General features: G+C 35.6%; 1 protein-coding gene across 1 annotated transcript in view; it reads left to right on the top strand.

The window, feature by feature from the left end:
- The window catches only part of LOC102880801 (O-acetyl-ADP-ribose deacetylase MACROD2), a 178071-nt gene that overhangs the window by 11002 nt on the left and 154628 nt on the right, over positions 1-12441 (top strand). The window contains 1 exon segment of the mRNA XM_025039707.1: positions 12035-12076. Within this exon segment, the coding sequence (XP_024895475.1) occupies positions 12035-12076 (42 nt within the window).

The raw sequence follows: 12441 nt of genomic DNA, 5'->3' as shown, positions 1-12441 counted from the left end.
AAAACCATAATAAAAAAGAAGAAAATGCTAACCATCTCCTGTCCTGCAGTCCAGAGATGAATTAGATTTTGTTGTTTACCCTTCAGGTCTTTTAAAATGGAAAATGCAAATAACCAGAAATGCAGTCTTACAAATTGCTGTGTGTCACCTACCACAAATCATGAATGTTTTTCCTTATCATTATATATTCTTCCATAACATAATTTTAATGGATCAAATATTTACCCAAAACCATACTGTTGAATTTTGGAATTATTATTCAAATTATTCTCTATCCATTTATAAATAATACTTATATAGATAGATAAATAGATAAATACTGGCACACATCCACATTTTTTAGAGTACTTTCAAAAGTGCAATTGCTTTTTCACAATGCTTACAAAACTGAGACACTTTTGATAGTGGTTGTCAAATTGGCAACTGTGTTTGTAGCACTATGGATGAATGTTATGTACTTAATAACTTCAGGGGTCACTATTTACAGAATGAAAAATATGAACATTAACACTTTCATTAAGCGACCTGAGTGTCTTAGTCCATTTGGGCTGCTATAACAGAATACCACAAGCCTACAAACAACAGAAATTTATTCCTCACAGTTCTGGAAGCTGGAAATCTGAGATCAGGGTGCCAGCATAATTGAGTTCTGGTGAGGATCCACTTCCAAGTTACAAACAGCCAGTTTCTTGTTCTATCCTCACATGGTGGAAAAGAAGAGCTCTCCAGGGTTCCTTTTATAAGGGCGCTAATCCAGTTCATGACCGGTTCACCCTCATGATCTAATTATCTCCCAAAGGCTCCACCTCCTAATACCATCACATTGTGAGTTAGGATTTCAACATATGAATTTGAGGGGACACAAACATTCAGTTCATTGCACAGCATTTATAATCTCATGAGCAGTATATGAGAGTTTATTTTTCTCCACTCTTCATAATGGGGCACATTCCCATGTTATCACTTTTATATGTGAAATAAGGTAATTAATGAGTAACAAAGTATATTTTATTGCTAGTATGGCTTATCCTATTTTTTAGTTATTTATTAATTATATCTCAAAGTCTTATGTGAAATTTCTAATTATATTGTTTGCACATTTTATTGACTATTTCCTCTTTTTCTTATTGATTTGCAAGAACTCTTTGTATATTAGTTATTAGTCATTTCAAATATATGTTGAGAATAGCTTCTCAGTTTGTCATTTGTCTTTGTGATATTATTCTTTTATAACCAAAACATGGGGGGGAACAGTAGAAATAAAGACAAACGAAAGACGAAAGAAAAATGTAGAAAAAGAAAGAATGGAGGAAAGGAAGGAAGTTAGGTATGAAGAGAGGAAGGAAGGGGAGATGCAAGAAAGAAAAGAACGAAGGTTAAAAAAAAAAGGAGAAACCCTTTTCATAAGAGAATAAGGTTGAAAACTGAAAACTCAGAAAACACTTTGATTTTAAGCCTATGTACTTGATCCATAGGAAATCACTTTATTTCAAAAGGAATTGTCCTTAGTTCTACTCCTCAGGCACTTTTTATATACACCAGTGTGCTTCCTGATTACCAGGTGTGGTAAGAGGAAAAATAGCCTCCCTACAAAGGTGCCTTAATTTATGAATATGTCACGTTACATAGCAAAGTGAAAATAAGATTGCAGATGTAATTAAGATTGCTAATTAGGTTGCTGGCTGAAAGATAAAAATGTTATCCTGAATTATCTGGATGGACCCAATGTAATCACAAGGGTCTTTAAAAATTGGGAGAAGCAGTAGAAGAGAGTCAGAGAAGTTATGACTATAGAATAATGTTCAGAGATGCAACATTGCTGGCTTTGAAAATGGAAAGTGGGGGCTTTAAGCTAAGGACTGTGGGTGGCCTCTGGTAGCTAGAAAGGCAAATAAACAGATTCTTCCCTAGAGCCTCCAGAAAGATGCAGCACTGTGGACATCTTGATTTTAGCCCAGTTAGACCCATGTCAGACTTCTGACCTACAGAACTGTAAGATAATAAATTTGTGTTTTCTTAAGCCACTAAATGTATGGAAATTTGTTACAGCAGCACCAATAAACTAATTCACCAATTGCCTTTGAATAAGCATAAGAAATGCAAGATAAACTGCTTATCCAGTCTGAATTGTAAATTTTTTTTTCCAAATGGCACATGTTATGTAGAAAAAAAACTACAGTGAAAGAATTCAGAATTGTCTTTAATTATGAATATTTATCGAGACTTGGCACATTCATGTACATTTGTACATTTTTGAATCATATTGATGCTTAGAATTATACAAGACATGCTTTCCATAATGTGACATAAATGAGTTGACTACCTTCTTAGGCAATGGGTGCTAACCATTTGCACTTAATGGTTCTCAAAGCTACAAACACATTTTGCCCTCAATGAAAATCTAGTGAAGTATTGCTGTAACCAAGCAACTGGAATGAGGGAACAAGCTGCAGGTATAGGCAGAAAGCAATCTATCCCTTCAAAAGTGGGGAATGTGCAGTGTGTATAGCAAATGCTGATAAACAGCAGAACAAATGAAGACCTGGAAACAGGAGCCTTGACTAAGCAGTTTGATCTCGTTGAAAAGTTCTGATAAAAACAAAATGCTGTTTGGAGAAGGGAAGATGCTGTAGGCATTTTAACAGAGACCACTGCAGAGCTTTTGAAAGACCATTTAAATATTCTGGGTAGACTGGTTTCTCTTTTGTAGTTGAAAACACTGAGGCAAATGCAGGAAAAAATGAATACTTTTGAGGAATATTATATGAATTAAATAATTTCTAATAAGACACAGGAGTAAGAATAAAGATAAAAACGAACAATCGAGTAAACAAAAACCCTCTAACCTATATTGCACTTTATGTATGTGCCTAACTTCTATTCAGCCACGTCTTTGAAGACTTGTCTCCTTCACTTGCTATTCAATCCATAATCCACATCAATCATGTTGTTATCTCTGCCATGATACCCCGACTACCCTTGTTGAGGTTATCAGGACCTCTTTGATGAGTGGAGCATGGTTATTAAAACCAGTGCATATTTGATTACATGATTTCACATGACCCTTTGCAACTTTTAATTTACATGCGTGGGCAGCTTTTATCCTGTTGACCACTCTGTCTTCCACTTCTCTTCCTGCTAGCCCTCTGTGGTATACTTACCTGCACACAGGTCATCCCCTGCTAGGAGTCCCTCAGCCATCTCCAACTCAACACATCCAAAACTATATTCAAAATTTCCCCCACCCCATCTTCCTCCTCACGAATCTCATATCTCAGTAATTGATACCAGCCTATGTATGCCCAGTTGTCCAAGCCAGAAGCAGCAGAACCATGCAATTTTCTAAGTGATGCCTTTTATTAATTGATTGATTTATAAATTAATGAGATTTGAGTGTTCCCCTTGGCCAAGAACCAATTGGTGTGTGTGTGTGGTGGGGGGTGGCTTTTTGGGATTCTTAAAATTTCTCTTAGCCCTATCAACTACCTTGTAGAAAGTGGATTTAGCAGTAGTTAGATGCAGTGGGTCCAGGTTTTCAACCTAATGGAAGGAGGCCTACTCTGTGAGGATTTTCCCTTTGTCAGTCATTTTTTTACTCACAATTTTTGCTTTGTCAAGTTTCACAAGAATCCATGAAGATATCACTATCTTCCCTATTTCATGGGAATCCTAAAAAACTTGGAGCACTTCATTTTTGCTAATAATATTTTCTTTCTCTGCAAATGCAAATTGCTCCTAGAAACCCTTGGTAATGAATTATTTTTTTTTAATTAAGGAATATTAAAAGAAGCCTGTGGTATGAAATTAAGCCTTAAAAGCGGGGATTTGAGAGCACATAAAATAAAAGCCACAAGATGATCACTGTAATTGTTCTATTTGGCAGACCTGCCCATATTCGTACATGTCCCTGAAATTCTGACAAGGAAATTGTAAAATTTATTTCAGGGTCCGGTCCTTTTATTTTCTTGGGAGTGGAGACACTGCCTCAATAGCCCACGAGGGTAACTTTCTCCAACACAACACATTCCTTTTTCCCTGCAACCCACAGGCCTCTTTGAAGCTACTCTCTAGCCATGTACATGTCCCTTAGCCAACCTAAGGGTCCTGGCAATGGATCGCAATAGCCATGCCTTCTAGCTGCAAGGTTTCAAACACAGAAAAAAGCAGGCGTGTCTTACGAAGAGAATAACTGTTTCCGAGTTCCAGAAATCTTGTGACGTGGGTACCCCCTTACCAACATTAATATTGGTTAGACCGCAAATTAGCTCAGCTTGGATATTCAAAAAGTGGGACATCTACTGTTTCCACAAGATTCTCTTCCAGCACACAAATCTCAGAACATTTTTAGTCCAGTGATTCTCAGACTTCACTTGGAGGACTTGATAAATCAAAGTGGTAGGCTTCTTCCCCAGAGCTTCCCATTCAATAGATCTTTAGTGGGACTTGAAATTTGCATTTCTAACAAATTATCACATGATAATGATGCTGTAGGTCCAGAGACCACACTTTAGACTAAAGTTCTGTGAGGGGTTGTTTGTTTTTATTCTTTTTACTTTGCCAAAAATATTGTATTAATTATGGGAACTCCAGATAAAGGAGTAAGACAAATTCCAAGTTATTACAAAACCCAGAGTCTATTTTGTTTTTCAAAAAAGTATGGGGCTATTTGTCATTGGGAAATGAGATACTTCTCCAAAGGCAGATATCTTTTTGAGGACAATCTTTCTTATTAACTGTGTATCCCATAAAAGAAGGTGAAATAGATATTCAAAGCAGACTTCAAAGCAGGTTAGATATTTCCTTATGAAGGGCTTTCTGAGATGTATGAAGCTGTTACTGAAAACTGGTTATTCATAGGAAACTAGTTGGTTTTCATATTCATTTTTTATCAAAATAAGAACTTTAGTTATATTTGTACTTTTTGTGCAGAACTCAATAGGGTAATCTGACAGAAAGTGATTCTGTGAGTAAAAAGAGCATCTATTATGAAATTAATATCAAAAAGGCCCCTTAAGATGAAATGGGCATTTAGCCTATGGGTGGTCTCTGCCTAGGAAAGGAAGAGATTTTCTAGAACTGGGTTTCTGAACACACAGAACAATACCATCTAATGGATTGATCTTTATTTTGAAATAGTATCTGTATCACTTTGACTAAGAACCTTTTATTTCATTTTTGTCCTCTAACAAAGAAGTATGATACTTGAAGAACTGTTTTTTAAAAAAGGGCAGTAGCTCTGTGCCCATGCTCCATCAGTCTCTTAACTGCTCCAAATTTTGAATGGCATGACTCCCTATCTCCATAGGCTATTATCTTCTTTTATATATTGTCTTTTTAGTTCCTATTTTTGTTTTAAAGAAAAAAGTCTTTGTAGAAATGTGTTGCATAAATATGGTTCAACTGAAAACATTATATAAAATAATGTTGAACTAAAGTAGATTTCATTAATAAATAAAAGCACATTAAGTACTTTGTAGACCAAAAATACTCTGTGCTTGATTTTAATACAAATAATATCAGAATATTAAGCCATGTGTTTTTGTAGATTTTGAGTAAATTTCTCTTATGAAAAAATGTTATCGATCAAAAGATGGTATGTCATCCCTCTCCTTAAAGTTGTTTAATTTTCAGGATAAAGTTTAAATGCTTCAACATGGTGTATTAATCAGGATTCTACAGAGAAACAGAACCAATAGCATATACACACATATGGAGAGAGAGAGGGGGAGAGAGAGAGAGAGAGAGAGAGAGAGAGAGAGAGAGAGAGAGAGAGAGAGAGCGAGCGAGCGCGCGCGAGAGGGAGCACGCGCGAAAAGGAAAGAGAAGAAATGGGTTATGCAATTATGAAAGCTGACAAGACCCAAAATTTGCAGCTGACAATCTGAAGACCCAGGAGATCTGACGGTGTAGTTTCAGTTGGAGTCTGAAGGCCTAAGAACCAGGAGAGCCAATAGTACTGTTAGTACTGTTTCAGTCCAAATACCTGTAGGCTTGAGACCCAGGAAGAGCTGATATTTCATTTTCAGTCCAAAGGCAGGAAAAATCTGATGTCCTGGCACAAAGGTTGTTTGGCAGAAGGAGTTTCCTCATGCTAGTGAAAGGGTCAGCTTTAAACTGATTAGATGAAAGGGCAGTCTGCTTTACTCAGTCTACTGATTAAATGTTAATTTCAACCAGAAACATCTTCATGGATGCACTCAGAAGAATATTTGGCAAATGTCTAGGCACCCCATGGTCCAGTCATGTTGATGTATAAAATTAACCATCATGCCTGGCAAGGAAGATCTTGCCAGAACAGATCACTTTATCTTTAGTTCCTCCTAAGAAACTAACTCTTCTCTTCAACCTTTCCGAGCTAGTTTTATTTTCTTAAAAGCATCTTGACTACTCATATTCATGTTTTTTCACAACTACTTTTTCTCCTGCTCGAGCACAATTACCCTTGTCTTAGTTTGAGTCCTCCCCAGAAGCAGATCTGAAACAGGAATTCAAGTAGAAGTCCTTTATTTGGGAGATTATCCCAGGAAACACCATCAAGGGACTTGGGAAGTGAGACAGGGAAGTAAAGGAAGGCAGCGATATTAAATTGTAAGGCCATTACCACTGAACAACTGGTGCTCATTTCCACGGTTGGAGGCAGGGGAGAGTCTGGGTAGACAGTGTAGAACATGCACCTGAGAAGCAAGGTAGCTGGAATATTTGTATGCAAATTCTGTCAGTTATTTATGAAAGGCTACCCTCTTGGGGGAGGGGAGTTGTAAAATCCCTGATATTTCTTGAGTGGGCTCAAGAGAAAGCCCTCAGGCAAAGAGACCCAGGGGCTGCTGGCTGGAAGTCAGGCTGTCAAGCACTGAAGTGTCAAGAAACAAGGAGGTGTTGGCAAGACACACACATTTGCTGGGAATCTACTACAGCCTTTCTTTTTCCCAGCTAATTTTCACCTTTTAAGATTAAACCTTATCTCTTCTGGAAAGCTTTCACAGACCTTTTCTCTTAGCTGAGTCTTGTCTGTTTCTCAGTAGAATCTCTACTGTGCTCACTTCAGCAACACATATACCAATAGAACCTCTGCTTACCTGCACCAGAGAATCTCTTACTTCTTAACCTGATTGTTGTTTTACTTTTCTATATCACCCACTTTGTGAGCACTTTGAAGGAAGGGATTGTCAATAACCCCTATTTTCAGGGCCTTACATAGTTCTGGCACATGGTGCTGGTCAATAAATGGTTAAGTAATAAAAGTAGTATAATAATGGCATCCTAACAGTAATAGCAAGCATTTATTTAGTGCTCATTCTGTGTAAGCATTTTACATGTATTACCAACTCTAGGTTGCTATGTCGATTATCCCTATTTTCCAGATGAGGAAGCTTATGTACAGGTTTATAAGATTACACAACTGTATATAGTTAGGCCTGGAAGTAAACCCAAGAACGCTGAGTCCAGATCTTTGGTATACTCTTAACCACTATATGAATAAGTGAAGGAATGAGTGAAATAGAAAGAAAGAAAGGAAGGAAAGAAGGAAGGAAGGAAGGAAGGAAGGAAGGAAGGAAGGAAGGAAGGAAACACTATTTCTGATCCTTCAACACATGAGTATCATTTTGTGGATGATGCTCTCAGTACAGACTATAAAATTCAAATATCTGCTATAATGTCAAATTTTCTGAGAACTCTTTCAAGTAGCCCAACTGGAAGCATCTATCCCTCCTCGGACACCTGTTGTAATGGCACTGACTACTCTCTACCATATGTTCAAATTTATTGGCCTGTCTTCGTTTCCTTACTAATGATAACTTTACAGACAACTGCTTAAGAGTCTGATTCATCTTGGTGTTTTCTACTTCCCCAAACACAAAGCCTTGCATGCAGTAGGTTACCAATGAGTGTTTGCCAGATGGACTAATGGATATATGAGTAACAGGGAAAAAGATCTTAGATTCTTTCTTTATCTTTCCTTAGAAACTGTAGAGATTCTTTTTCATCCTACTCTGAGATTCCAGATAGGCTGTTGTCATAGGGATTTTAGATGGTTTTGGAAATATCAATTCTGTTTAAATACATTAAGTCCAAGGAAGAATCTCTGAAGGGTATTCTTTAAAACATTTTGATAATCATTTAGTTAGAAAATCATGTTTCTAAGAAATAAGTATTCTTCCTCCCAAAATTGCATTCGTAGTAAGAATGAAAGAACTATATTGTAGAGAAAATCACTAATGTTTCTAACATATTTGAATGGAAGAAAATATATTTCCTTAAAAGTTGACTATGACCATCAAGAATTACTTTTCTAAAACCTCAAGTTAAATGCATTTTCCATTTCCACTGACCAATATATCTCTAATCATTATTTATAATTAACAGTAAGATAAGTACCATATTGAATAAATTTGGCTTAACATTACTAAATTATAAAACATTCTGAAAGAAGTTGCAAATCTTTACTGAGTCCTCATTGTTTTCAAACCATCATATACATAATAAATGTCCTACTATGTAGGCGTGACATATGAAATAACAGGAATTTAATTCAGTGAAAATATCTTTATTGATTCTAGTGTATAAAATTAATTACATTAGGTACCAGGGGATACTGAGGAACATAAGATGTGGTCTTTATCTTTGCCTAATTTATGATCTAGAGATGAATGTATGGAAAAGAGATATGCTAACAAATAGTAGACTGTGGGATTTGATAGTAATAATAGCTAATATTTAGCACTTAGAACTGTTTCAGTAGCTGTCCTAGTGCTTTATATGGCATTATCTCATTTAATCCTTACAACTCTATGTAGGAGGCAATATTTTTATCCCAATTTATAGCTGACGAACCTGAAACTCAGGAAGGTTAGGTAACTTTTCCAAGATGCTTAGTAAATGATTGGGTGGAGTAGTGGTATGCAGATCTAAACCCAAAGGTCCTTAAAATTCATACTCAGAAGGGAGTAAAAATTAGATGCACTAAAGATAATACTGTTTATTCAAATTTGGGTTGAGCAGATGTTATGATACTTTCTATTAATATCTTTTATTCCTCATTCAAGTCTTAGTTGAAATGTGCTCCTCTTGGAAGCTTCTCTTGATGGACTCTGCCCCAATAGAATGTTGTTCAGGAATGAGTGAAATAGAAAGAAAGAAAGGAAGGAAAGAAGGAAGGAAGGAAGGAAGGAAGGAAGGAAGGAAGGAAGGAAGGAAACACTATTTCTGATCCTTCAACACATGAGTATCATTTTGTGGATGATGCTCTCAGTACAGACTATAAAATTCAAATATCTGCTATAATGTCAAATTTTCTGAGAACTCTTTCAAGTAGCCCAACTGGAAGCATCTATCCCTCCTCGGACACCTGTTGTAATGGCACTGACTACTCTCTACCATATGTTCAAATTTATTGGCCTGTCTTCGTTTCCTTACTAATGATAACTTTACAGACAACTGCTTAAGAGTCTGATTCATCTTGGTGTTTTCTACTTCCCCAAACACAAAGCCTTGCATGCAGTAGGTTACCAATGAGTGTTTGCCAGATGGACTAATGGATATATGAGTAACAGGGAAAAAGATCTTAGATTCTTTCTTTATCTTTCCTTAGAAACTGTAGAGATTCTTTTTCATCCTACTCTGAGATTCCAGATAGGCTGTTGTCATAGGGATTTTAGATGGTTTTGGAAATATCAATTCTGTTTAAATACATTAAGTCCAAGGAAGAATCTCTGAAGGGTATTCTTTAAAACATTTTGATAATCATTTAGTTAGAAAATCATGTTTCTAAGAAATAAGTATTCTTCCTCCCAAAATTGCATTCGTAGTAAGAATGAAAGAACTATATTGTAGAGAAAATCACTAATGTTTCTAACATATTTGAATGGAAGAAAATATATTTCCTTAAAAGTTGACTATGACCATCAAGAATTACTTTTCTAAAACCTCAAGTTAAATGCATTTTCCATTTCCACTGACCAATATATCTCTAATCATTATTTATAATTAACAGTAAGATAAGTACCATATTGAATAAATTTGGCTTAACATTACTAAATTATAAAACATTCTGAAAGAAGTTGCAAATCTTTACTGAGTCCTCATTGTTTTCAAACCATCATATACATAATAAATGTCCTACTATGTAGGCGTGACATATGAAATAACAGGAATTTAATTCAGTGAAAATATCTTTATTGATTCTAGTGTATAAAATTAATTACATTAGGTACCAGGGGATACTGAGGAACATAAGATGTGGTCTTTATCTTTGCCTAATTTATGATCTAGAGATGAATGTATGGAAAAGAGATATGCTAACAAATAGTAGACTGTGGGATTTGATAGTAATAATAGCTAATATTTAGCACTTAGAACTGTTTCAGTAGCTGTCCTAGTGCTTTATATGGCATTATCTCATTTAATCCTTACAACTCTATGTAGGAGGCAATATTTTTATCCCAATTTATAGCTGACGAACCTGAAACTCAGGAAGGTTAGGTAACTTTTCCAAGATGCTTAGTAAATGATTGGGTGGAGTAGTGGTATGCAGATCTAAACCCAAAGGTCCTTAAAATTCATACTCAGAAGGGAGTAAAAATTAGATGCACTAAAGATAATACTGTTTATTCAAATTTGGGTTGAGCAGATGTTATGATACTTTAACTTGGCCTTGAAAGATGAGTGTGAATAGAGATGGAAAAGGACATTGCTTCCAGGACTGAGGCAAGTAGAGGAGGATAAAGGACCCCTTGAGAAAATAGAGATGAGTGAAGAGTTGTCATGCATGTAGGTGATAGCATGAGTGGAACAGGGTTGATGAAGCTGAGAAAAATGGTTGGAGACAAATATGTTGGCACTGAGTGTGACCCAAAAGAGTTTAGACTTTTCTTAGGCAGAGTGGAGTTGCCACTCTGAAAGGTTGTGAACCAAATCAGAACAGTATCTTAAAACTGATTTGGCAGCTACATGTAAAAGGAATTGGTGTCAGGAGTAGGAAGAAGAGAGGACCAGTTACAAAACCAAAATATAGGTAAAGTAAATGGCACTGATAGTCAGAATTTGGGTTGTAATATGTGAGTAGATAGGAGGAAACATGGAAACAGGATTTAGCACTGTCTGGATGAAAGAATATATATATTTTTTTATTGTATTAGTTTCAAGTATACAGTACATTGGTTAGACATTTATCTAGTTTATAAAACAATCCCCCTAATTTCTCTTTCTCTCCTTTGGTTCTACACCTAGCCATTACATTAATGCTAATTGCATTCCCTATGCCATGCTCCTCATCTCCGTGACCATCTATTAACTACTAATTTGTACTTCTTTAACCTTTCACTTATTTTTCCCAGCCCACCAACCCCCATCCCCTCTGGTCATCACCAGATTGTCCTCTATATTTGTGTGGATATAAAGAATATTTAAGGAGAAAAGATAACAATACTTCAAAAGTTCAAAAAAGCAAATATGTCTGTCATCTAGAGTGCAGAGGGGTTAAAACATGCCTTTTTCCAGCTAAAAGGAGTTACAATGGGAGAGGAGATGAGGGGACTTAAATGGGAATGGCGTGACTGGTGGGGACACTTAAAAGCACATTGTTAAAGGTTTGGATTCGCATGTGTAGCAAACTAACACTTTTTATGGTGCAGTGCAGGGATTAGTCATTGAGTTAACCTACAACCAAATGGTGATGCCTATATTTCTCAGATATCCTTAATAAAAGCAGAAAATGTGGCATTTAAAGCCTGTGATTTTTATTTTTTAGAATTGAAATGAATGATATGACTATGCATAACTTTTATAACAAAAATTATTACATATATAGCTTGTTATACAATATTTTTAAAGGAAATATAAACCCTAGGTGTCAAATTGTGCTCTAATGTGTATACTTTCTTCCTAATTTAGGTGATAATAATTGTTAAAATACATACTATATCACTCTCTTTTCTACTAAGGTTTTTATCTTTATTTTTTTATTAATCAAATTGGAGAATTCAGGTTTTTCTAGCTTTCATATAAATTTTTCTTTGTATTTTTCTATTTTTAATAGATGACAATGAAGAAGAAGATGTTGAAATGAAAGAAGATTCAGGTATTAAATTTATAATTTTATCCTTAGCGGAAAGGCAAGGATCATTTTGTTGCTTATGCACACCATATTTTTTAAGAAAAGACAAAATAAGGTTAATAAAATAGAAACACATTTTAAAGTCATAAAATAAAGAAGTAGTCATGCTAACTAATGGCTAATACAGTTATTGTATTTAAGCATTAATCTTGACTTTGAGCTTCCTGACAGCTAAGTTAAAAATGAAACACGATGTTGTAGTTAACAGAGTTGTGTAACAAATAACCTTCAAAATTTAGTGACTAAAACATCCACTTACTATGAGTGTTTTCTGTGGGTCAAGAATTCAGGTAGAAAACTTTATCATCCTGCTCCACGACCTGAGGCCT

This window comes from Pteropus alecto, unplaced genomic scaffold, assembly GCF_000325575.1.
Source record: "Pteropus alecto unplaced genomic scaffold, ASM32557v1 scaffold45, whole genome shotgun sequence".
Classification (NCBI taxonomy): domain Eukaryota; kingdom Metazoa; phylum Chordata; class Mammalia; order Chiroptera; family Pteropodidae; genus Pteropus; species Pteropus alecto.
Note: the sequence above shows the minus strand (reverse complement) of the source record. Positions and strands in the feature narration are given on the sequence as shown.